A 26,776-nucleotide genomic window follows, 5' to 3' on the forward strand; every position below is an offset into this window, starting at 1 on the left:
CTCTAAAGTGCCACAAGTACTCCTGTTCTTTTTGCGGATACAGACTAACATGGCTGTTACTCTGAAACCAAACAATTTTTAACGTATTTGTCCTCACCCTGTGAGTTAGGGAAATGCTAGTACCCCATCTTACAGAGAAAGTAAGTGACTTTCCCAAGGTCACAGAGGAATTTAGTAGCAGAGCAGGAAATTGCACCCAGGTCTTGCAAAGCCCAGGCTAGTACCCAAACCAGTAGACTATTCTTCCCTTCTCTTGTGATTGCCTGTGACACCTTTTTCTCTTGAAGGAGCGGAACATACAAATTTAGCATGCAGCAAATAAGTGGATCAGACACAGACTGATGCTTTTCAGGAAAACTAAAATGTGTATACTTGGAGGATCCAGAAATAACCGAGGGGGAACAGAACGGAGCATGACTAAGGGTACGTCTATGCAGCAAAACAAAACAAAAAACACAGCAGCAAGTCTCAGCGCCCAGGTTAACTGAGTTGGGTTTGCACTGTGGGGCTAAAACTAGCAGTGTAATATGCAGGCTTGGGCTGGAGTCCTGGCTCCAAATGCTTCTCCCTCACAGTGTTTCAGAGCCTGGGCTCTAGCCTGAGTCCAAACATCTACTTTGCAGTTTTTAGCCCCTGACCATGAGCCCAAGTCCCCCACCCATGCCAGGGCCCCTTCTGAGTGTGGGGCTGGCACCATTGTAAACCCAGTACTGGTTCTGTCACCACCTGCCTTGTGACTTTGGATGCCTTAGCGCTCTGCTTCTATGGCTCAAAACCCTGACAGCAGTAGCCAGCCCACAAACATAAAGGTCTCACCCTGACTTCCACCAGACCAGTTCCTCCTTGCAGGGTGACCTCAACAACGCTTTCAGTCCAGAGTCTCCCCACATCTGTGTACCCTGAGTTCTTAACTACCAGACTCTTGGATTTTTCCCCTTTGGTTCATCAGTTCTGAAGGAGTGAAACTTTTACGCCAGCTATCAGTTCACTTTAGCATACACACTCCGCAAAGTTTGCACACCTGCTTGGGGTAAAAATAAACAAAACGTCTATTTAATAAAAAAGCACAGATTCAGAGATAACATAGTAAGTAAAAGCAAACACATACAAGTGACGCAGAAAATAAACATAAAGATGCAACTTCAGGTTTCTGTATTAGGTAATTGATATTAGGAAAGGGAATTCATCTGTCTCCTCTGAACAGTTTACCCATGTATTCTCTGTCAAAGAGGGGATGCAGCATTTCATTTTGTTGCCCAATCACCCAGTTTTGTGAGATCCTTTTGTAGATCTTTGCAGTCTGCCTGGGACATAACTATCCTGAGTAGTTTTGTATCATCTGCAAATTTTGCCACCTCACTGTTTACCCCTTTTTCCAGGTTATTTATGAATATGTTGAATAGGACTGGGCCCTGTACAGATCCCTGGGGGACACCACTATTTACCTCTCTCCATTCTGAAAACTGTCCATTTATTCCTACCCTTTGTTTCCTCTTTTAAGCAGTTACCAATCCATGAGAGGACCTTCCCTCTTATCTTAACTTCAGTTGTCTGTCATTTGTCTTTTCCTGGTTTGTACAATGCTAGGTGCTTGGAGCTCCACTCATCTGGTTGGGGAGGCAGCACCTCCTTGCCTGACTAGCCACTGTCCTGTTGTGAGGTTGGAACTGAATGTTGCAGCAAAATTATGAGCACAGTTTTATATCTACACAAATACATGAATTCATAACCACAGTCTGTGCACATAGCTTAAAATGACCATCTAGTTCAAAACATTACAAGGTTTCATAACAGATCTCATTAGACATATTTTTTTACACAACATTGTGTAAACCAGTTGATTGATTAACACTTATTCTTTGGAGGTGCAGAGCCCCTCTTTTGCGCCTTTGTCTCTCTGGACCCTGATTGTCACAGTGTGTGTTTGAATGGTAGATCCAAGATGATGTACTAAATAGATGCTGTTTCTCTCCTAACTAGTACTCTAGATGACATTGTATTGTACAGTAGGATATATATTTTAGTTTATACTATGGTCTATAAAATTCTAAATATTAATGGTTATCCATGCTTGGATGTGTGTATGTCCATATCCTAACTGCTAAGGATTGCCTGTTTGACATTCAGAGGAAGATATGCTAGCACAAATGATTTTATTTTTGAAATCTGGACAACTAGACTCTTGAAAATTTCCTTCCTGTTTAGACCAATTATAGAGTAGAATCCATGCCAATTTGCCCAGGTGCAGAATCAAATGTGTTTCCACAATTCCTCGTTTGATGATATTGGAGTTGACAATTGACTAGGGATTGGCATCCTTTGTGGAATTTGATGTTTTGTGAATCTCGCAAATTATTTTTGGTTCCTAAAACTGGTTCAGATTAAAAAAATTTTTAAATGTAATTGTGTGTTTCTTCCAGAATAATTCCTTTAAAAGTTTACCTAAAGAATTCTTTCTAATAGCAATCTGTACTATGCATCCATATAGATGCAGGAATGCTGAAAGGTGCTCAATATTTTGAATATTGGCTAATCATGAGGACGGAAGGAATAACTGTATAAAAGAACCCTCAGACAAGTTGGAACAATGGTTGATCTCACATGCATTGATAGATACTGTATATTTTTCTTTGGAATTCTTCTTTCTCTTCCTCATTTCACAGTTTCCAGCCTAAACTGTTTTTGACATAACTGTTTGCAGAGCAAGACATACATTTCAAAAAGTGAAAACCTCTCAAGTTTATCATTTCTATATTAAAAAATACCATGTCTAAATCACTCCAATTTTGCCAAAATATTCTCATCTCACTGAAGATTGCACTTGAGAACTCTCTGATGGTCTGGTTTAGTTATACAGGTTAGGTGGTTAAACCTGGCTTATATTGGAAATCTAGTTATGGACTGCTTATTTTTAAAGTCTACTTAAAACTTTCCTTGGTACCTTACAAATTCTGGCAGTTTAGAAACCTTAGAATTCTGGCAGCGTGGGGTTTTATAAACCTGCAGAGTTTGATACCCCTTTTATTAATGTCCTTTGTTACATCAGATTTGGTGGTAAGAGAACTCTGATCTATTTTAGAAGCTAATATATTGCATTTATATTTTGAAGAAATAAACCATGGTATTGTGCAATATCAGTGGCCAAAATCTAATCAATAGGCCTAGTTTGACATTTTTTGGCCTTCCCATTGTGGAGTTATAATATGTTAAAAAGGTGGTAATTAGGGATTTAATTTAATCTGGGGGAACTATTTTTTCCCTTCACATATCTACATTGGTTTGTCTAATGCACCCTAAATTTGGCACCAACATCCCTTATCACTTTCACTTTGTGTATTTATAGATTAAACAACTTTTCCTGAGCATATTAGAGAGGTAGCAAAACTTTATAATTGTAAGACTGATACAACCTTCACCATAGTGAGGTTGTTGCCTCTCCATGATCCTCATGGTCCTACCAGTCTCGATTTCTGATCCTGAGCATAGGAGCAGCTCTAGTTTACACTTCAGGCAGGAAGTCCCTGAGTTACCTTATGCCAGTGGTTGATTGGGTGTAGCTCCATTTTGCAATGGCCCACCTTTCCACAGGATGTCTCCAACACATTCCTTCCCTCCCTCTTATGCCAGGGGCAAAGGGAGTGGCTGTCACAGCAGGTGGTTATGAACCGCAAAGCAGCCTTAGAGGATCACAGAATCTGGCACTAGGAATTATTCACCCAGCTCTAATATTAATTGAGAAGCTAAGGCAAGGCTTGCATGACTATAGTAATCATTTCACGGACAAAATAATAGGCTTAAATTTGCAGAGCCAGGTGCAAATCTAGCACCTTTGACCAACATTAAATTGACTTGAAAAGTTACTTTTTCAGTAAATAAAACTAGGCAATTAGTTATGGGAGCTGGGAGAGCCAATTCTATCAACTTTCTTCTCTTTGGAAGCTGAGGAAAAGTGGTAAATGGTTGTGTCATAACTATAAAGGGAAGGGTAACAGCTGTCCTGTGTACAGTACTATAAAATCCTTCCTGGCCAGAGACTCCAAAATCCTTTTCCCTGTAAAGGGTTAAGAAGCTTGTTTGGGAGTTCGTTCGCTCTTGGGACTGAGAGGGACCAGACATCAATTCAGGTTCTCCACATCTTTCTAAACAAGTCTCTCCTATTTCAAACTTGTAAGTAAATAGCCAGGCAAGGTGTCTTAGTTTTACTTTGTTTTCTCAACTTGTAAATGTACCTTTTACTAGAGTGTTTATCTTTGTTTGCTGTACTTTGAACCTAAAACTAGAGGGGAGTCCTCTGAGCTCTTTAAGTTTGATTACCCTGTAAGGTTAATTTCCATACTGATTTTACAGAGATGATTTTTACCTTTTTCTTTAATTAAAAGCCTTCTTTTTAAGAACCTGATTGATTTTTCCTTGTTTTTAGATCCAAGGGGGTTGGATCTGTATTCACCAGGAGTTGGTGAAAGGAAGGAGGGGGAATGGTTAATTTCTCCTTGTTTTAAGATCCAAGGGGTTTGGATCTGTATTCACCAGGGAATTGGTGAAGGTCTCTCAAGGCTACCCAGGGAAGGGAATTAGCTTTGGGATGGTGGCAGCGGACCAGACCTAAGCTGGTAGTTAAGCTTAGAAGTTTTCATGCAGGCCCCCACATTTGTATCCTAAAGTTCAAAATGGGGATACAGCCTTGACAGGTTGCTAGAATTCAGATGAACTTTTTGTGAAGATCTGACTGGGGATAAATCTCATATCAAATGAATTCACTGTAGCGCATATTTTATCAGCCATTTAACAAAGGAGCTAATCATAATTAGCTACTAATTATGAATGTAAAGTGCTTAAGGATCAAGAACTTGCTAGCCAAGAACTTTTCAATGTGTGCAGAGTGTTTTGTATTTTTGATTAACTAAATGATCATCTCCAATACCTCCGGACATAATTTGACACCACCACTGTGGGGTTTTTTTCCTGTGCCTTGCAAAGCTCAGAACTGCATCAGTACTGACAGCTGAAATATTATTTCATTTCATCAAAGCACATTCCCTCCGGGGCTGAGCTGTGATCTATTGGTACATCAGTAAAGCATACTCTGGCTTATCCAAACCGATATTTAGTTTAATAATGGAAATTAAGCAGTGTTCATTTTCACAAGAACATGTCTTTGCAATTAATAAGCTGCTGTTTTATCAAACAAGGAGAAAAAATGACTGTCCTTAAATGTAAGGTTTTCTTAATATAGTACATTTTTCTAGCACCAGATTTTTAGAACATTTTAAATGGAGTCAGAGATATTACTAAAATCAATGGCAGCAAGATAAAATGAATAACTTCTAGTGACAGATATAGAAAACTTCGATATAGTAAATCATTCTTCTTACAAGAAAGGCATTGGACAGTCAGGAATGGCCTTCTGTGTATATAATTCTTCTCTAATATAGCCATTTATAAAAGGTGTCAATTACATATGAACCTCAGAACTAGAAGAAGCACCCTCTGAATAGGACATCAAGAGCTTTGGCAGGGCAGTCTGTGCTGCTGCTCCTTGCGCTGCCCCTGCTCTGTGGATTAATGAAGGGTTTCACACGACAGTCATGGAGCAGGATGCACTGCAGCAAAGATTACTCAGGCAGCTCTAAAGAGCACAAGCTCGTGGAAACCACGCTCAGAGGAAGCATTCAGAATGCTAAGTGCTAACTACATCCTTTGAAAAAAAGCAGCTTGTGATTTTTTTTTTTTTTTTGTCCATGGGTAAAAGCAGGACAAGTAAGGATGCAATATGTAGCCTACGGGTGGTCCTGTACATGCAGAAGCACAATTGCTTTATCATTATTTATTTATTTATATTCTGGAAGGGCCAAACATGATCAGTTCCACATAGTGTTGGGGGCTGTTAAAACAGTCCCTGCCTCAAATAACTGTCCCACTTGTGTCTTGTCATAGAGGGTCAAAGAGTTGGATGGAACAGCAAAAGGCAGATGAGTATGGGTAGTAGTAGAAAACGTGGTATGATATATGAGCTGTGAGCACAGTGCAAGATGGTTTAATCAATTTTATTTCTTTGATTTTTTTGAACCTACAAGAGAGAAACAAGTGGCTAAAATATATAAGTTCCTAGTGGTCATTTGCTTAAGAGTTTTCAGTTAGAAACTATTAAGAGCATTTAGAAAGGCAGGGTACCTGTAAATAACAAACTACTTCTGTATCATATTTATCATGTCCTAGAACTGATACAGAGAAAGCATTTTATGAATGACAATCTTGTGTCAATCTTCATTTGTTAGAAAGAAAATCTCAGAATATCTTTTAAAGTGTGCTGCAAACTCCCCAAAAGCACCATGTTCATTATCACCCTCAAGCACCGAATTCAATGTGTCTTAAGGGTGTGAAAACATGTCCTGTTAAAGAGATGTCTGGGAGCAGGGGGTTACATGTTACTAAGCACCACTTAGTAAAACCATAGATGGAAGAGGTGACATCACTGAGCAACAACTCTATCATCCTCTAGCCTCTGGTGAGTTCCACTTTGTGCCAGCTTCTTTTGGCTCCTGCTTACTGCATCCATTTGTACTTCTTTAAAAATCAAAATCAAAGAATTGTTCTTATCTCAAGTGGAAGTTCTAATACAAAATGCTCATCGGGTTCCTGTTGACCGCTAAGGTTTGGAGCCAAAGAACAGGTCATCTAGATGGAACGTTGCAGTGGAGTATTTTTTTTTTCTTTTGCCCGTGGAACGAATAACCACCTGAGCTAAAGTTTAAAAATTATGAGCACAGCCGCTCCAAACTCCCATTCTCTCCTTACACCTTATCACCTCTCTCATTCAGCGTACTCCTTTCTCGCTCCGTATTCATTTCTTACCTCCCATTTCTTACTTTCTCTCCATCACACACTCTCCTCTTCACTTTCCAATCCCTCTCTCCCATTCTTCCTTTCCCCATCTCATCAAATGTGTGTGTGCACATGCTAGAATGGAGGAATAGAGGACAACAGAGCCTAGGAGGTTTTTTCCCCCCATTTCACTCTCCCTGAGTAGTGAGAATGACCCAGAAAATGAAGTATCAGAGGGGTAGCCGTGTTAGTCTGAATCTGTAAAAAGCAACAGAGGGTCCTGTGGCACCTTTGAGCCGATCGCGGCTCCCAGTGGCCGCGGTTTACCACTCCAGGCCGATGGGGGGCTGCGGGAAGCGGTGCGGGCCGAGGGATGTGCTGGCTGAGGCGTCCCACAACCCCCGTTGGCCTGGAGCGGCAAACCGCGGCCTGTGGGAGCTGCAATCGGCCGAACCTGCGGGCACGGCAGGTAAACAAACCGGCCCGGCACGCCAGGGGCTTTCCCCGAACAAGCGGCGGACCGGCTTTGAGAACCACTGGGCTAGATGACCTCTCAAGGTTCCTTCCAGTGCTATGATTCTATGTCACACACTATGCTTTTACAATGTTGTCTTTGGTAGCTGTTGGATTTACACCTTTTGTTTTGTGTGCACCCCAAATGAGTGAATTTTGTGTAAGATGAGGTGCTCTGTATTTAAGGCGAAGAGAAATTAGAGTCCTCCTAGGAATGAAGGCAAGACTCAAGATGAAATCTTACTGAATCTGAATTGTTGCAGGAAGAGGATCTGATGCGGAGAGTTTGGACAGAATTATAGCATAGGCTGGGGGTGAAATACTAAGAGATGGGAAAAAGGACAATAGCGTATAGCTGAAGATGGAAGAAAGATAAAAGGAAAATAAACACTTTCAAATAGTATGAACTTGGCAATTGTGCGGGAGGAGCTTGAGAAGTTTATTCTCAATGTTTTGTAATCAGAATTCTCCTCTGGGCCTCTGCTACTTACTGTGGTCTCTCCTTTTAGATGTGGAGTATATTGATATGGAAGAAAAACTTTCACTATGTATCAGAGATAAGAAAGCCCCCTTAGAAAAAGAGTACTTCAGTAAACAATGGCTAATGGATTGCCATTGAAACACCTTGTTTAGTCCAAACATATACCAAGACTTCAGTTCAGCCTTGGGTAGTATATCTAATATTGCTCAAGGAGTTTTTTCTAGTGACTATAGGACTCCTTGGTTCTGAGCTTGAATTTATAGCACCTTTCCTCCAAAGCTCTTTGCAAAGATGGAAAAGTATTAATAATCCCATTTTAGAGATAAGGAGGCAAGCACAAAGATGCCTGATGGTGGCAAACGCTGTTACTAGCCTCTGCTTTCTTTCAAGGCCTGTCTACATCTTGCCTCAGGCATGTTGGCTGAGCTGGGAAGCAAGTGTGTGGGGAGCGGACAGAGCCTTGATTGCCCTCTCAAGCTCATGGACGAGGGAGTGCTATACCTGGCAAAGGGCTGTTGCAAGTTATTCCCCTGGCAGTAAGGGGGCAGCAGGGAAAGTCGTCACTAACTCACAGGTTTTTATAGTTTCATAGATTCCAAGGTCAGAAGAAACCATTGTGATCATCTAGTCTGACCTCCTGTACAGCACTGGCCATAGAACTTCACCAAAATAATTCCTAGAACAGATCTTTTAGAAAAACATTCAATCTTGATTTAAAAATTGCCAGTGGTGGAGAATCCACCATGAACCTTGATAAATTGCTCCAATGATTAAGCACCCTCATTGTTAAAAATATACACCTTATTTCTAATCTGAACTTGCTTAGCTTTAACTTTCAGCCATTGGATCATGTTATACCTTTGTCTGCTTGACTGACGAGACCATTATAAAGTTATTTTATCTGTGACTGCTGCTAGAATTCTCTATTAGGTTCTAGTGTCCACAATTCAAGGAGAACATAGATAAATTGGAGAGGGCTCGAAGAAGAGACACGCAAATGATTAAAGGATTAGAAAACATGCCTTACAGTGATTCGCTAAAAAGATTGAGTTCCTGGAGCCTAACAAAGAGGATGTCAAGGGGTGACTTGACTACAATCTATAAATAGCTACATGGGGAACAAATAGTTTTCTGCTCCTACTTGAGATTTCTCTATATATTTATACAAGGGCTGCATTTGCCCCTTTGGCCACAGCCTTGCATTCAGAGCTCATGTTCAGCTGATTATCCACTATGACCCCCAAATCTTTATCAAAGTCACTGCTTCCCAAGATAGAGTCCCCCATCCTGTAAGTATGATCTAAATCCTTTGTTTCTAGATGGATACATTTACATGTAGCTGTATTAAAACACATATTGTTTGCTTGCACCAAGCTTCCAGGTCATTGATAAAAGTGTTGAATAGCATAGGTCCAAGAATCAATCCCTGTGGGACTCCACTAGAAATACACCTCCCCACTTACAATTACATTTTGAGACCTGACAGTTAGCCAGCTTTTAATCCATTTAATGTGTGCCATGTTAATTTTATGTATGCAATGTTCTTGTGGTTGCCGTGTTGCTCCCAGGATATTAGATAGACAAGGTGGGTGAGGTAATATCTTTTTTATTGGAGCATGTTATTTTTATATCATTCTAGTTTTTTAATCAAAATGTGGTGTGGTACCAAGTCAAACACCTTACAGAAATCTAAGTATATTACATCAGCACTTTTACCTGTATCAACCAAACTTCTAATCTCATCAAAAGAAGGTAGTTGGACAGGATCTATTTTCCATAAACCATATTGATTGGCATTAATTATACTATGCTCCTTTAATTCTTTATTAATCAAGACCCATATCAACTGTTCCATATTCGTGTCCAAGATTGATGTCAGACTGACAGGCCTATAATTACCCAGGTCATCCAGTTAACTTTTTTTAAATATTGGCACAGCATCCATTTCTTCCAGTCTTCTGAAAATTCCCCAATGTCCTAAGACTTATTGAAAATCAACCTTAATGGTCCAGCGAGCTCCTCACATAGATTTTTTTAAAACTCTTGAATACAAGGTAATTTTAGAAATATCTAACTTCAGTAGCTGCTGTTTTACATCCTCCTGAGATACCAGTGGAATGGAAAGAGTGTTCTTCTATGGTATGACTACATTATTTGTTTTCTCCCAAATACAAAACAGAAATATTTATTACACGTCTGCCTTTTCTGCATTATTATTGGTAGTTCTACAGTTTCCATCTAGATAATGGACCAATACCATTGTCAGCATTTTTTTTTTGTTCCTAATATATTTGAAAACTCTTCCTTGCTCTTAACTCTGCTGACCATCTATTTCTCCTTATTTCCCTTTGCTTCCCTTATCTATTTTCTACAATTCCTAGCTTCCTATCTTATATTTATCAACTTTCCCTTTATTCCATTTGTTATTTTTATTTTCTGTAGCTACCTTCACTTCCCCTCTAAACCAGGTCTGTTTTTTTAATCAATACAGCCTTCTTCCTAGATTGTGACTTTTGGGGCTTTTAGTTAAGTGGTCTTAAACGTTTGCCAATTATCATTCACATTTCTCTGATTAAATTCTTCCTTCCAGCTCAGTTGCCTTATAATTGTTTCCCAGGAGTTCTCCCTGGGGCAGGACAACTATGCGGTTCAAGACACTATCTAGCTGTTGCTGATTTGCCCATGATCACACATGGAAGTAATGGTACAATAAGAAGCATAAGAAAGAACTCCTGATCCCTAGCTCTCTGCACAGCACAGCCAGAGAAGCATCCAAACTTCTGTGTTTTATTTGACCCAAACCAATGAAACAATTGTGGCTCACTTATCACTATGCAGAATGTGTCCTCAGGTGATGAGAATAACTTGTAATTAGGCATTACTTCCAAAAACACTGAAGACTGTATAAGTGCCAGAAAACAAAAATGTGATAGTCCTGCCTAATTGGTGTGCAGCTTTCAAACCAAATTAATTTGTATCTGTGGAGCTGCTGTGGATTTGCACTGGCGCAAATGAAAATGAAATGTGGCCCATTGTCCCTAAATAGCTAGTGATTGCTAATACGTTAAGCTAGTACCCTAAAACATCAGTTCCCAATACACCAGATCTGCTAAAATCCTTGTAATTTTGCAGCTGTCAGCAGGAATCAATCAATAGTTTTTTATCCTCAAACTTTGCAGATGGTGGAACAAAATTATTTAGAATTATTTAGTGGGAATTGAGAAACTCTAAAAGGACCTACCCAAGCTAGATGAACAGGTAGCATGATGGCAAATGAAATTCATTGCTGAGAAATATAGGGTGATGCATATTAAAAGAAAAAAAATAAACTATTGATACACACATCTAGGTTCTAGTTGGATTATAATCACTCATGCAAAAGATCTGGGCATCGTTTTGGCCAGCTCCATGAAATCCTCTGCTTCATGCACAGTGGCAGTGAAAAAAGCAAACCAAATGTTAGGATGGATAAACTACATGGAAAATAGTATTGTTGTATTTTCAGTATTTTATATAATCTGATGTTATGCTCCCACCTGGAATACTGCAAATGAGCTCATTACCCCCATCTCATAAAGTACAGCAGAAATAGGGTGTCAGGAAGTGGGGTGGGGGTAGTTAATGAAAATTATTAGAGCTATAGAAAAATTTCCATATGAAGAAATGAAATGATTTGGACAGTACAGTCATCTCAGCATATGCGCACCGTGTCTCAGGTGGCACAGTACCAGAATTTATCACTGAATCTGGAGCATGACATGAATGCTGATCCATGCCCCCGACTGTGCAGTGTAGAAAGGAGATTAATTAGGGGGGGGATGTGCTAGAGGTATATGAAATAATGAATCTTATAGAAAAAATTATTCAGATGATCCTGTTTATCCATTGTCATAATGCAAGAACAGGGGAACATTTAATCAAACTTAAGGGTTAATTAAAAAAAAAAGCTTTTCTACATCACATGTAATTAACCTGTGAAACTCATTGCCACAAGATTCAGTGAAGTTTTTTAAAAATATATATGGATAATAAGAGCATCCACAGTTATTTTTGATACATTTAAAACAAAATAAGGAATGTAAACCTCCTGTTCTTCAGAGTATAAATCAATTACTAACTGCCTGGGCACAGAAAGAAACTTCCTCTGTGGGAAATTTGTTCTGCGTTTGTCCATTGCAGGGGTTCTTGAACTTTATGATGCATTTCGACCTGGCTGATTTTAAGGACTAAATAGACCATTGGTCTGATCCACTATAGCAATTCCTTTTTTCCTACAAACTCCTTTTCATTGTAAATTATTTTGAATGATCTTTATATAATACCAATATACGTTCCAAAGAGGTACATGTTTCACACACACAGCAGAAACCTTTATTGCAATTAATTGCAATATTCTAAATGTTTATTGCCTGCAGGAGCTACTGTATGCCAGGAACCAGTAAGTGTATCTGTCATCAAGAGATCTATCATTTTGAATGTGTTCATGATTTGTTTTTTACACAGTGTTTTTGTTTTCGTTTTAAGTTGCTGGCAAACATACAGCTTTTTCTATTGATTCATCAGGGAGTTTAACACTTTCATGTATAATTGAAAATATCTGTGTAGTTTTTGAATGCTGTTCTGCAGGAAGTGTGATGCTCTGGTTAGAACACAGGACCAGTAATTGCTGCTCGTAGATCCTAATCCCTGCTCTGCTGCTTATTTTCTGCGTCAACTTGGATAAATTGCTTATTCGTTTTCTTCCTCAGTTCAATTGTCTGTAAAATGGGAATATTAGTACATATCTCACAGGCATAGTTACTGAATATTTGTGAAGTGCAGACTCTCTAACTGAAAGCTGTTCTAGAACTTCAGAAAGTCTTATTGTTACGGAATGTAATTAATTCCAGAGAGCTCCAAAAGTTTGGAATCCAAGTCAAGTTTGAGGCTCATTGAATGTTGGGTTTTACTTGAGGCCCCATGAGAAGCTCTGATAAAACATCTATGTGTAGATGAGCTATACCTTCCTCACTTCTACAGCTGATCAATATTTTTTCATCTTCTGAAGAAGATCTGACAATGTGCTTCTGTGCAGGGTCCTATGGGGAGCTAAGCTGAGCAGCTTGTTTAAATCCCAGCACAAATATATCTCAGTAAGAACGCAGCCAACTTTCTGCTCAATTATTCCTGATGGTGTAAATATTAAAGTAGAACCAGAGAGCTCATCTTTTCAGTTAGTTACACACCGGAGGGCCCGGGTACTGTGTGAGGAGCTGCATGCTGACAGCTGTCCGTGCAGAGTGGTGATCGCAGGGGAAGCTGCTTCCCCATCCCTCTCTACCCCAGTAACCTCCAGTGGAAAGTTCAGTAAGGGTTGGATAGGACAGCTGCATGGTGCATATTTTCTCCCTTAGCAACCAGCAGGGAATTCAGTTTGAGGCTATACCAAACTGAGTGGAGCCCCTCAGCACTGTGAAACCCCCATTGTAGTGGCTAAGATGCTGTGGTGACTGTGTGAATCCCAGGCAGCATGGCTGAAATTGGGCCATTGGGGTAGAGAGGTCTTGGAGCTTATGCAGTGTGCAGCCGCCACAGGCATGGTGCTGGCTTCAGGTAATCTCCAAGATTCTTGGATTGTGGGAGTTGTCTCCCTCCCCCAACAGAACAATATTGAGGAAACTCTGATGGAACCCACTATTGTTAACCCCAAATGTTGAAGAACCACGAGTAATGCCCCCCCCAAATCAAAAGACCAGTTTACAAATAATGAGAGTTAAAAAAAAGTTCATTGTTATTATTTTCTTTCTGGTTTTTAAACTCTTAGGATCTACGGGGGTCACAATTCCAAGTTTTCCTCTGCAACCATGGTTAAAAACTTACTCTTAAAAAAATGAAATCTGAGATTCTCTTGTCATCACTCATCTTGTGGAGGTGGGGCTTTAAGAAAAGCATCAAACGTCATGAAATTCATGACAAAATTGTGGTAGATGGAAATTCTGGGAAACTTAGAGTTCCCTACTCCTTTCCCTGGTGATCTGTCCTGTATCCCAATTATCCATGTTCCAGATCTAGGTGTAGGTGAAGCTGATTCAAGTTGTGATCAGAAGCACTAAAGATACTGACTAGAAGAAAGAGAGAAAATAAAGATTAAATAATGATCCCAGAGAACTGCATGTGGACAGTGCATAATATTTAGAGAAAGGTGAATAAATTGTAAGGAGCAATGTATACAACAAATTTCACCTCTCTTTGCATGTTGTCTTTAAAAAGATGGCACTTTTCTTGACTGTATTGTGCAGAATTACTCACCAAGCCCTTACTGTGAGTAATTCTTGGGTGGTAGCTCATTCAGCATCATTTTGTTGTGTGTATTTGATATTCAAAAGTGGAGTTGTTTTGATTGGATGTGTAGATCCCATGGTATGGTTTAGCTCCCTGAATGGATGAGCATAACTCTTAAAATCAGGTTGCAGGTTTAAGTAGTACTCATGGTTGCATTTAGTGGAAACTCTAATTTAGAGGTGGGTGGAACACTGTTTTCCTGTCACCCAAAACTTTTTTAGATTTTGAAAATTTTCCTGTCCTGCCTAGAATGGGTGCAGAGGGAGAGACGCATATACACACAGCAACTCACACACTCCAGGGTAGCTGCTGGACTGGTGTTTAGGGCACTCACTGGGGATGAGAGAGACCTGGGTTTAAATCTCTGCTCCAAATCAGGCAAGAACTTCAGTGTGGGTTTCCCACCACATCCAAAGTGAGAGTGCCCTAACCACTGGATTATTCTGTGAATGTTAGTATGATTAGCTTTTGTTTGTATGATTGGGAAGAATCTGTTTTTGTGCTAATATAGGTATTTCTTTGTGGATAAATGTATTTGTGGACAAACTAGTATATTTGTTGTCAGTGTACACATTCATACCAGAAGGACTCCCTTGACTGCTGTATACAGTGTACATTCAATTGCTTGGTAGGAAGTGACATGAGACAACTGAGTGCTAAGTCTACTAGACTGCCAATAAAGCTGCCCTATATCTTTCTCCTTTCCTCTGGCAGAAAGGAACCCAGCTATTTTAAATTCTGTGGTTCACATTCATAATCAAATATAATGATATTTTTGTGCAAAACAGGACAGAATAAAATTTTAAATACACTAAGAATATCTAGTCTCCTTTATTATGTATTTTACCTTAAAATGCTCCCCACTCCTCTCTGAAAGACTCAGTAGCTTATTGATTTCTCCAGGTGTTGCTTCTCTTATAAAATTTTGGTCACCCAATCAGGGAACAGAAACTATAGCATGTGACTTACGACCAGTCATTCAGCCAGAATATTGAATATCTAATGAGGTGGATGCTTCAAATAGTGCACAAAACCTCTTTAGAGTAACTACATTCTAAAATAGGAATGGCTCGTATATCATGCTGATGAGCACTGTGTAAGAACCTGGATAGATGAATACTATTGACTGAACACTTACGAATACTAATAAATTTGCAAAATCCTGATCTATTCATTGGCCATCTGTATATGGGAAAAGATAAATTGTTCACAGCTAATAGCATGGCCACCTATAATATTTGATAATATTACTTTTGAGATGGTTTCTTTTGGAGGATCTCAGCGTTCTTTAAACACCAACCCTCCCAACATCCCTTTGAGGTTCTGGTGGCGCACATTTTTCCTGTTGCACCAAAGGAAAACTGAGGTCCAGAGGGTTCATGTGAAGAAGAAGAAAGTCTTTAGCAGAGCTGTGAATAGGCCCAGAACTCCCAAAACACAACTCAGTGCTTTGACCCCCCCAGACCATTCTTCAAGGAGAGAAAAGCCACCTCCTTTTCTCTTCTTTAACATAGTTAGCATCAGAGGTCTCTTTTGTCACAAAGATAGTGTTTAAAGATGAAACCAGGTAATGGGTATGTTTACCCGGCAATCGGAGGTGCGACAATACCATGTGTAGACATAGCCAAACGAGGTAGTGTGAGTACTGTACCAGTAGCAGCGAAGACGCAGCAGCACTAGTTTAAGCATGGGTTGTACAATCCTGACAAGGACCCTGGGTATTTGCTCAGGTGGCTAGTCTGCACAGAAGTCCATTCCGCCACACCTTCACTGATATTGGCACCTGAGCTATGTAAATTAAAGTTAGTTCAGGTATGATTGTACATGCAGTAATCATACCTCTGATTACAACACAGACCATACCCTTTGTTCTGTTTCTTGTCAGGTGCTTTAATTAAAAACTCCTTTGGCCTTACTGAATATTCATTGGTCCAGACTATTACATCTGGAGAAATACTGTCTTGCTAAGTTCTACAATTTTTCCAGTGTTATTAAGTAACCTTGTTATCTATACAAATAATCATAAAGAAGGTAGAAGCCCTGCAGTCAAGCACCATAGTAACACTGTGAGGCTCTATTAGCTAGGCATGAACATGCTGCTTTGGACCCTTGACATGTCAGCTGTGTCCCTGAAAGTATTGTTTTTAAATGAGCAAAGGTAGCAACCGTGAGGGATATGATTAGAGAAAAGTATGAGGTAATTCCCTGGAGCATAAATATGGGACCCAATGTTCTAATTCTGCTCTTGACTCATTCTTCGAGTCTCTACTCCTGTAATATGGGGATAATAAAATCTATCCGTAGATATATTGTGAGACTCACTTGATGTTTATAAAGTGCTTTAAAGATGAAAAGCATTCAGTGTTATTGGAGCCCTGCAACAATAGTCCTGAAAATTACCAGCCGGGGCACAAAATTTATTCTCCCATGGTGGCGATGGAAAAAAGACATGACATCTTTACTCATTAGTGGAGGGAAAGTAGCCAGACCAGTAAAATGTTGCAAGAATAAGCTATAACAAACTGCACTTGTTTGCCTGCCTGCAATTGGTGCCCATGTCAGGCCAGATTTTGAGACTTCTGTGCATATATTACAGAATGGCTAAATGCACTGTGTTCCTCTCTAATAGATAATCCAAAGAATATCAGAGCCCACTACAGCTACCAGCAAATGGAGTTGTTCCTTTAGCTCAAGTGGTAGTGGTGTTTTGAAGTCCTGGTTCCTATGCTGATTTATGAGTGGTGGGGGCGGGGGCTCATTGAATATATCCTGACCTGTCACTGTGATACTTGGAATTCTTCCTGCTGAATGTCTTAAAATGTTCCTCTCCCCCCCCCCCAAGCTTTGCCTTTACTTTCCATGCAGTACAGCAGAAGCATTTGCAAAAAGCATCTACACTGGTAGGGTTACAAAAAAACCCAAAACAAAACAGAAAATCATTGTTTACACAGATTTTTAAAAAAATCATGTGTAACATTGCTGAGGTAGGCAACATAATGCTAAGTTGTTCGGGGCAGAGTAAACTTGTGGGAGAATTGCCTGAGTGGGGGGAGAGAATAAAACCATAGATTACTGTTAACTGCAGAAATTGCTTGCACATGAGAGAGAGAGAAGAAATGGAAATAGGGGGAGAGGATGAGAAACGCAGAGAGAGAGAGACTCACACACACACGCGAAGAGAGAAAATGAGCCAGATACTTACTGAGCAGCAGGAAGAAAAGCTTCAAACAGACGATTTCCCAGCATTAGATGTCCGCCAGTTGTTTGGCTAGCACACCAGTGGGTATCTGTGTGGTGCCTTAAAGGATGTGGAATAAAGGAGAGTCAGAGGGACTCCAGACTTTAGGGATTGTGGTGGTGGTGTGTTCTTCTCTGAAACTTTTGCACTACCTCGGGCTAATTGACTTGTCAGATGGTAAGAACCTCCAAGATTTCCAGCTCCTATTTACCTTTATTTAAATGTATTTCAACAAAATCACTGTGAGTAGCAGATTGAGGGAAATAAAGCATCAGCTTTTCAGTGCACTTATTTCTCATCCTCATCTTCATGCCTTGTAAGTCATATGGTCTTTAGTGCTGGAATTAGGCTTTGTGCTTTATTTCAAGGGCTTGTGTTAGCTTTTGGAACGTTACCATAGCTAAGGGAAATTTTATGTTGTGATTTTTGCCACACACGCTACTTTTCTTTTATCTAAGTATTATTTTTGTTTTACCCTCTCTTTGGGAACAAAAGTCTCTTTTCGGGTAATGGAAGCACTACTAATAATTAATTCATTAGTTTGGTATGGTTCACTAGAGACAGTACTCCTGTTACTCTTGTGACCTGAAGAAAATAAAAACCGCTTGAATGTATGTAGTACAAAAGAAACTTTTTTTTGTGAGCATTTCTTATTCTAGATGCTTCAGAGACAAATAAGAGAAACCAGAGACAAAATAAATTAAGTAGAAAAAATGTTTCTCATTTGAAGAACTATCCTGAGGGGACTGATCTCTCTCTCTCTGTCAGATTTAGTTAAGAAATATTTTTTTCTGTGATATTTGATAGGAACAGGCAAAGCATATGTATTTGAATTATTTAAGTAAATTTAGGCAATAAATGTGTGTTTTCTAACCACACAGTGACACTCACCCCAATGGTGAAATTCATTAAAAAACAACCATTGGTATGAAACAAATAAAAATTAAAAAAAAAAAAAAAGAGGGAAGCCAGTAGTCCCTGGCAGATCTCTAGGAGTTCACTCATGCATAGATGATTAACGCTGCCAAGTTTTCCTAACAGAGGAGCAGAATTGTCTGAAATCATAACAAAGACAGCAGTTTCTTGACAGAGGTTTCCTTTGAAATATAGGTTATGTAAAACTGTCAGAATATTTAGTGAGAAATTAAAGAAAGAAATACATCAATTAGTATTCTCCTTAAGTACAAGTTTTATCTTTTACTGAGTGATGTTGAGAGGAAAGCAGCATATTAATTTTAATCCAGTCATTGTAAAAATCACTGTGCTATAAGATACCTGATGGGTAGAAAGTTTTCACTGATGGTTAACAAAATATAAAAATAAATTGTGACTTATAGAAAATATTTTTTTATTTAGAATATTAGAGTAGAAGATTTAAGTTGAATGTATTGTCAATACATACATGTTTGCGTTTTCCCTATAACAGGAGTGAAACACAACAGCTTTAGTCTGCCCTTACATGAATTGAACTCCAGTAAGATCTGTTCCCCACCTCCTCCACCAAAAAAAAGCACCTAACAGTAACTATCGATTTCAAAAGATACACTCACCTTCATAAAATGTGTTGGGAAGAAATGTAAAATGAAATGCAGAAGCAGTTGCACTGCTACCTGTTTAAGGGCAAGGACATTTCTATATATTCTTTCCAGAGCTACTGACAGTAAATCCACTTTTAAAATAGATTACTTACCCAGACCAGTCTCCGCAATGTTTCCCCAGGAAATTCAAATAAGGGACAAAGGAGAAAGATGTCCATTCAAAGGTAAAGGGAAGTAATAAATGTTAAAAGTAGCCCTGTTGTAGAGCAGTGCCATTCTTCTAGTCCAGCTGTATCATATAGTATATTGGTATTTTAGTGAGCAATTAATCCTTAATGAATTGCTTTCACTAAACAGTCCTGGATGCAGATTTCTAACCAATGTGTAACAGCGTCATTCAGCCCATTCAGGTGCAGAACGTGGCATTGTTGTGCCTCATAAATCTTTGCAGTGAGCACCCTAGTTAGAACATCTCACAGTACTAATGGACTATCTGACAAAGTATAGGCGCACCATAAAATAAACCTCTTCTTTGATTGTTGCTTTTTTTTTCCTTCCTGACTTCGGAATTGTCCACTTAAGATTCTGCAGGAGTCTGAGAAATGTACAGTTACTGTTCACAAGTTATAGGAGCTTTCCCTCCCTTTGGGGTATGAATTCTTTGATCCCTTACTTATGCTGAGTAACACTTACACTTGCAGGTAGTTGTACAGATGTCACATGAGTAAGTATTGCAGACATCAGGCCCTTGGAAATCTTTAAGTTCAACGTGAAACTTTTTATTTGACCTGTTAGGTAACAGTGGGTAAGTGTGGTACATTATTATTATGATTTGTATTCCCATAACATGTTGGAGCCCTGGTCATGGGGTTGCAGCATAAATATTTCTAGCTTGCCTTTACATTCAGTGTAGATGATCACTGCTTTTGTTTATCTAGAGGCAAGTGATTCCACATGCGGTTTCATGACTCTGTGTAAAGCCCTAAAATTAGACACTGCACTGTTTAAGCAAACTGGCTCCCAGTTGCTTGAAATTGATCATGCTGTTATTTCCTTTTAGAATTTGTATTATGCCAACTCCTGCAGGTAAAACATGCTTATTTAGAAACTACTCTTTTGTGTTGCTTTTTCACAAGAAGTGATTGGATACCAATTCTGCATTAGGGTAATATGAAAAGCTGGATTTATGGAATAGTAACTACTGTGTGATTGGCAGTTCAATAAGTATAAGACACTTCTTAGAATTTCCTGCAGTTCAATATACATAATGCTCAGTATCTTGACTCTCAGCTTCTGTTTCCTAGTTATATTTCATAAGTAAGGTCTGGATCCTGCAATGAATGTCGTGCAGGTGGGTCCAATGGCATTTGGCACAAGTGCAGAGGTCTACCCATGCTGAGCTTTGTTACGGGATTGCAGCCTAAGAATCCAATTGGAAATCTGAGAAAGACTTAGACCTGCATGAAACTCTCTTAACAAAACCCTAAACCAGGGGGAAGGCAACAGTTTCATCGGCAATTGGCTTTGGGATTCTGCCTTCCTTCCAACCTGAAACAGAAGGGGTGTGAGATCCACATAACCTGAACCCAGTAAACTTCCCTATAAAGAGCAACCCCTTGCGTGATCAGAGCTGTGCCAAATGCATGATGTTCATTTCACAGAATTTCACGTTACAGGTTTCACTGTTTCCTGTTGGGCAGCCTCTCCCATGCTTCCACCTCATTCATAATTTCACAATTTCATGTTGGTAAAAACTTGCTTGCAGGAGACAACCAAATTCAAAAAGAATGAGGTAAGAGTCAATTATTAGTTTCCTAGAGGTAAGTGTCAATTATTAGTTTCCTAGCAAGTGGTGGGGATGTAGTCATAATTAATGATTCACATTAAATGGCATTCAAGAAAACATTTTGTGAATTTTATGGTAATCCTTGGTTATCAAAGGACCAAGAACTCTCCTCATAAGAGCAAGTGCTGGCTATTCTAGAACTGCTTTATGAGTTTGGCTCTAACTCTTCTTGCTTTGTTCCATCCATCAATCATTTGGATATCCTTGTAGTGCTGATAAATTTTATTTCTTCTGAATAAAGAGATCCAGATCAAATATCATGTGTGTTTTTGGACAGCTATCAACATTGATTAAATAATACCACCATCAGGGTTTAAAATCCTGAAAACTAAATATTGTTTAAAGGTACCACTTGAATTTTGCGAGTCAGAGATTTAACTTTTAATGCAGCAAAATTTGTTGTGAGCCCCACAATATGTGTGTTTGTCTGGTAGGGCTGTCTTCTTGGCTGTTCTCAGTTATTTCACAGGAGAAAACTACACTGGTGACAGATTTTTTCTCAGTTGAATGGGTTGTGGGTTTTGCTCTCTAAAACTGTCTCAGTGTAAAAGGATAGCAACTACTCTACCCTGGTGCATGATTCAGCAATCTGTAAATAATGTATAATCAACCGGTGGAACTCAATCGTTTCATGATGTTGTTGAGACAAATAATTTAGTAGAACCCTGAAAACAATTAGACATCTGAAGTATGTGACTAGGAATAGCACATCCTGTTACACTAGAATAGGGCAACAATATGACCATTCACTAGGGCTGTCCAAAAGTTCATTTGGAACTGTGAAGTCACCACAAATCAGGAGGCATTTGAATCTGGGCCTAGGTCCATGAACTGTTGCAGACCAGTACTGTTGTGGTTTGTACGGTCTTCATTCCCAGCCTGCTCCCCCACTCAGTGACCTGCTCCACCAAACCTGGGACCCAACCAATCTTACCATTACTAGATATCGGCCACCATTCCTGCCATCTCTGTTGGCCCTGGTACCAGATCCTAAGGGTCTCCAGAGAGCACTAGAAAACTTCTCTGCCACTTTATCTCATCAAGGGATTACCAAGCCCCTTGACCACATCCCAGAGGCAGCAGAGGCAAGAATTGGTAGGGTGCCAGTACCTGGACGTAAAGCGGGGTAGTAGAGGACAGTGTAGGAATTCTGGGAGGTGAGGGGATGTGGGTGTACCCCTGCATATTTGAGTTCTGTATAACCTGAACCTCCTAGTGAAATCTGAAGGATTTTGCTCATTGACCCTGTGGCATCTGGCTTGTGTGTATCCCCAGTTAAGGAACTCTGCCAAATTTGCTGACCTTCATCATCAATTCTTAGATTTCAGGTTGCAAATCTTTAATCAGTTGTATTATTAGATACATTATAGGGGGCTTAATCCTTCCTTTGAAGCATCTGGCATTAGCCATTGCAGGAGACAGAATGCTAGATTAGAGAGTCTGTTTGGGTATGACTGTTACTAAATTCCTTTTTGCAACAACTGTAAAGTAACTTCCAAAGAAGGCAGTAGGAATCAGCAGTTACAGGCCTGGTTTCCAGTGTGGTGATGCATACCTTGCTGTCTCCCATATGATATATTGCAGTGTACTCTGCTCTATGCCTGCATTATGTGCAGAAATGCAAAAATCTTTTTCACTCTTATTGCCAACTAGCAAATTCTCTCAGGTCTTATGGTCCGTGAACAAGGACGACTTGCTCTTCAGGAAACATATGGATGTGCCTTTTTTGTGTTGGAAAGAGTCTAAAACAAAAAACATGAGCAGGAATTATGCCATGGCCCTTCCTGCAAATTCAAACATCCCCACAGTTGGGATACAGAGGAACCATGGGGATGTCACAATTCATAATCAGATTGTTGGCTCCTGCAGTCCTTCCAAACTCAATTTATTTTTTCTGGGGTTGTTGGTTAGACACAAGCTTCAGGTGGGACTGGGGATTGTCAGATAATGTCTGTTCTCGACTTGATGTGTGGGGAATTTTTATGCATGCAACTCAGAATGCATAAAGATAAGAGCTACAAGAGAGGAAATGGGAGTCTAGACTGAACTCCAAACCCCACTTTTGCATGTGTTATTTCAAAGAGCTTTAGAAAGACCAAAGGTAGAAGAGGGAAGAAAGGAAGTGTAATCCAGTGAACTGCAGCTTTAAAAAAAAATACACTGAAGAGGAGAAATAAAGTGAGACATGGGGGAACCATTTGTAGCACACCTAACAGACTCTGAGCTAGTGCTGGTTTGTGCAAACTGCACCATGGGAAACCCCTCACTGGGGCTTCCTGTGCTGTTGTAGAGCAGTGCCATTCCTCTAGTCCAGCTGTATCCTATAGTATATTGGTATGTTAGTGAGCAATTAATCCTTAATGAATTGTTTTCACTAAACAGTCCTGGATGCAGATTTCTAACCAATGTGTAACAGCATCATTCAGGTTGCCCACCACTGTCATTGATGCACTGAATCAGCCCATCCCCCAACTGCTCTGACCACGTACCCTCCCCAACAGCTCACTTTTCCAGCTTTGTTGGTCTATTGTAAGCTCACCCCTCAATGTGAAAAAAGGATCAATGCCTCCACTTTTTGTTATCCTAGCAGACTGAGAACCCAAGTGGGCCCTTGCAAGAAACTGGGGATGAACTTAGGTTTACCACATTCATACAAAGAAGGCTATCTTAGGTTCTTTCTAAGGAACCAATCACCATAATATCAAAGTACCATCTAGTGCTGATAGTGGTCTGAGCAGCACATGGAGACAGGACTCTGGGGTTAGAGCTGCACAAAAGTTTGGGAGGAATAGTAAATTTGCCAAAAACTGCAGTTTCAGAGTGACTGAAGCTATTTAAGAAATTCAGGTCGAATTCAGTGAATAGTTTTGACTGAATAAAAAAGAAAAAAAAATCAAAGAAGTCCAATTCATATCAACGTTTTCTAAATGAACCATTTCAACATCTTGTTTAGATATAACCATTTTCAAAAATGTCATCTCAAAGCGACATTTCCTTTAGAAAAAGTCATTTCAAATTGAACCAATTAAATCTTTCTGGGTTTTCATTTTGGTGAAACAAACTGAAAAAATTCAGTTAGAAACTAAGTGAATTATTCTGTTCAGCCACCAACCAAAAAATCAGTTGTTCACTTAGCTTTACTCTGGTTCTGTGTCCCACTACATCAGTTTCCCTGTCAAATCACCGCAATACTGTTTACTTCAAATGGAAGTTAAGAAGCTTAATTAATGTTCATAAAGCTCTTTGAGCATCTGAAATGAAAGGTGCTGTAAAAGTGCAATGTATTATTACAATAAATCTTCTCTGAGGTTGAGGGTGGTGGTGATCTGTGATAGCTGCTTAGATGACCTAGTGCAGAGTGTAATCTGGTTCTCAGTTGCTTTTATTACAGAATTATGTTTATGATGATTGCTTGCTATAATCTGTCCCCCTCACCGCCATAGTTGTTTAGTTAGTAGGATGTAGAAATAAACTTTGATGTACCTGCTGACATTCTCTTGCTGGCTAATGCGTCTTGTAATGTTTTGGGTTTCTTAGGAAGAAGTGGGCTGTAGTCCACGAAAGCTTATGCTCTAATAAATTTGTTAGTCTCTAAGGTGCCACAAGTACTCCTGTTCTTCTTTTTGCGGATACAGACTAACACGGCTGCTATTCTGAAACCTGTCATTAGGTACTTCTGCATCTTGTTTTTCTTGAACTTCATTTTTCTATCTGGACCTTCTTTTTTCTGAACCTGCTTCAACAGGTGAAAGGAAAACTACAATTCACAATAAAAAAAAAATCTCCTTCTGGTCTCTGCCATTGGGAACAAAGGGGAGTAAATGAATAAAAAGTTTTGGGTTTTTAAGTGAAAAATAGTGTTCATTCATGTAGGAACCTGCTATCATGGCAGTTTGATACACAATAATTTGATGCACATGGAATGCTGCACAGTATTTCACTATATAATAAAGTCAGGAGACTTTAAAACTTTGTAAGGTAAAAGTTCACTTATTTCTTGGGGGGGGGAGGGAGTTAATTGAAGTATAAACACTGACAAACCACCCATTTGAAAACTTAACCAATGGTAAAATATGGAAACTTTATTGTAAAATAACTTTGAAATGAAAATTAAAAAACACTGGTCTATTTAGCTATGTAACTGTCCTACCTTTATTTTCCATGTACTAAACCTCTATATTTTTAAGGACTCTACTGTCTGCCGTGATGGGCAGCCATTTTTTATTCAGTGCAAAGTGTTGCCGAAGAGATGCAAACTGTGCTATCTGATGGAGATTTTAATTTTTGTTGTTTTTGATGATTGTTTTGCTCTACAATGTATCATTCTTGGTGAATTGATATGGTTCGCTCCCTGCTTATGGGGGAAATACATCAATTCAGTCCATAAGAAACATATTCTAAAACTCTTATTGTGATTATTACATCCCAGCAGCTCTGCTGGACCTCAAGGTTTTTATGGAATACCAGAGTGGGGTGAGGTAATCTAAGTGTTTTAAAGTTAAATTAGCCAGAGGGCTTTTCTAAAAAATAGCCACGTATCTTACAATAGTTATGAAGTTCTCCTTTCTCATGCGTCTCCTGTGTCTCTAGCTTCAGCAGCAGCCTGGACTTCCTTCAGGAAATTATCAATGAAACAGTGACTGTAATTGAGATGCACCAGTTACAAGTATCTTAGAAAATAATATTTGACAATGCATCTAAGTGTGCTGGAAATGTCAGTGTAAGTGGTTTGTGTGTGTGTGTGTGTGTGTGTGTGTGTGTGTGTACACACATGTATATACATACACCTCTATCCCAATATAACGCTGTTCTCGGGAGCCAAAAGATCTTACCGTGTTATAGGTGAAACCGCGTTATATCGAACTTGCTTTGATCCGCCGGAGCGTGCAGCCCCGCCCCCCCGAGCACTGCGGTACCGCGTTATATCCAAATTTGTGTTATATCGGGTCGCGTTATCATTGGGGTAGAGGTGTAGTTAATAACTCAGTTGTAATGGAGGCTCCTTAACTGTCCAGAAAAAAAATACATTAAGATAAGTGAAGCACTCATGTCAGGAAACGCCAGAATTAGGGTCGCCTGTACAATCTTAACTCTTTGTACATTTTGTCCTCATTGTGATATGGTGTACTCATGATACAAAACAATATTGTAAAGTATACAAATCTGGGGGAAGAGCTAAGGTTGTGCAGGCAACGTTAATTTTGTCATTTCCTAATTTTTGATTGCTCATATGTTCAACCTTGACATTCTTTTTACATAGATAGGTGTTCTGTATGGGCAACTGGGGTGTGTAGATATGCACTTATGAATTATATTCTATTATTTAACTCTTTGTTATTCTAACTTTTAATCACTGCTGGGTTCCTTTAATGAAATCACTGGCTTTCTCCCAGTGTTCTCAACTTTCAGTATTTTATCTCACACATAATTCTCTGGCTGCTAGACTTCATTAGACAGTCTAATGCAGAAACTGCCAAGGATTGGTTGGCTTATTCCCAACCTTGGCTGTTGCTTGCTGATCAGTGAATGGAGGGGAATTCTATGTGTTGCACATCATTTCCTGATTTCCCAGTCCTGGTAGCATTTGTTAGCACTTGAGAAGTCTCTACAGATTAGCTTTCGACAGTCGCTTCTGGTGTTTAATGACTTTTCTCTCGGTTTCAGCTATGCCAAAGGTATAAGGAGGGGGTCTGACTTTGTGGATTAACTGCAGAGTCACAGACTACATTTTGGGAACTCCATTTGAATTATCTGTACCATTTATTTTGTGTTTTGTTTAACACTGAGGCATTCAGCACTCTTTCAGGAGAGCAAGTCCAGCCTTTTTACTCTCGAGTTTCTTAGGCCTTGTCTACACTACGAGAGTAGTTCGATTTTACTTAAATCGAATATTTGGAATCGATATTGCAAAGTCGAACGTGTGTGTCCACACTAAGGACAGTAATTCGACTTTGTGAGTCCACACTAACGGGGAAAGCGTCGACATTGGAAGCGGTGCACTGTGGGCAGCTATCCCA

The 26,776-nt window shown here is 39.5% G+C and overlaps 1 protein-coding gene across 4 annotated transcripts in view; it reads left to right on the top strand.

Annotated features, from left to right (window-relative positions):
• KCNIP1 (potassium voltage-gated channel interacting protein 1) overlaps window positions 1-26,776 on the top strand; it is an 853,580-nt gene that overhangs the window by 706,265 nt on the left and 120,539 nt on the right. The window contains exon 1 of one of the 4 annotated variants that reach the window (XM_034778375.1): window positions 17,372-17,552. The exons of the other annotated variants lie outside the window; for them this stretch is intronic. Coding sequence (XP_034634266.1) covers window positions 17,444-17,552 — 109 coding nt within the window. The 5' untranslated portion in view covers window positions 17,372-17,443. Of the gene's footprint in view, window positions 1-17,371; window positions 17,553-26,776 lie in introns of those variants that run through there. 4 annotated transcript variants of the gene reach the window in all.

The sequence above is a fragment of the Trachemys scripta genome, chromosome 8, assembly GCF_013100865.1.
Source record: "Trachemys scripta elegans isolate TJP31775 chromosome 8, CAS_Tse_1.0, whole genome shotgun sequence".
Classification (NCBI taxonomy): domain Eukaryota; kingdom Metazoa; phylum Chordata; order Testudines; family Emydidae; genus Trachemys; species Trachemys scripta.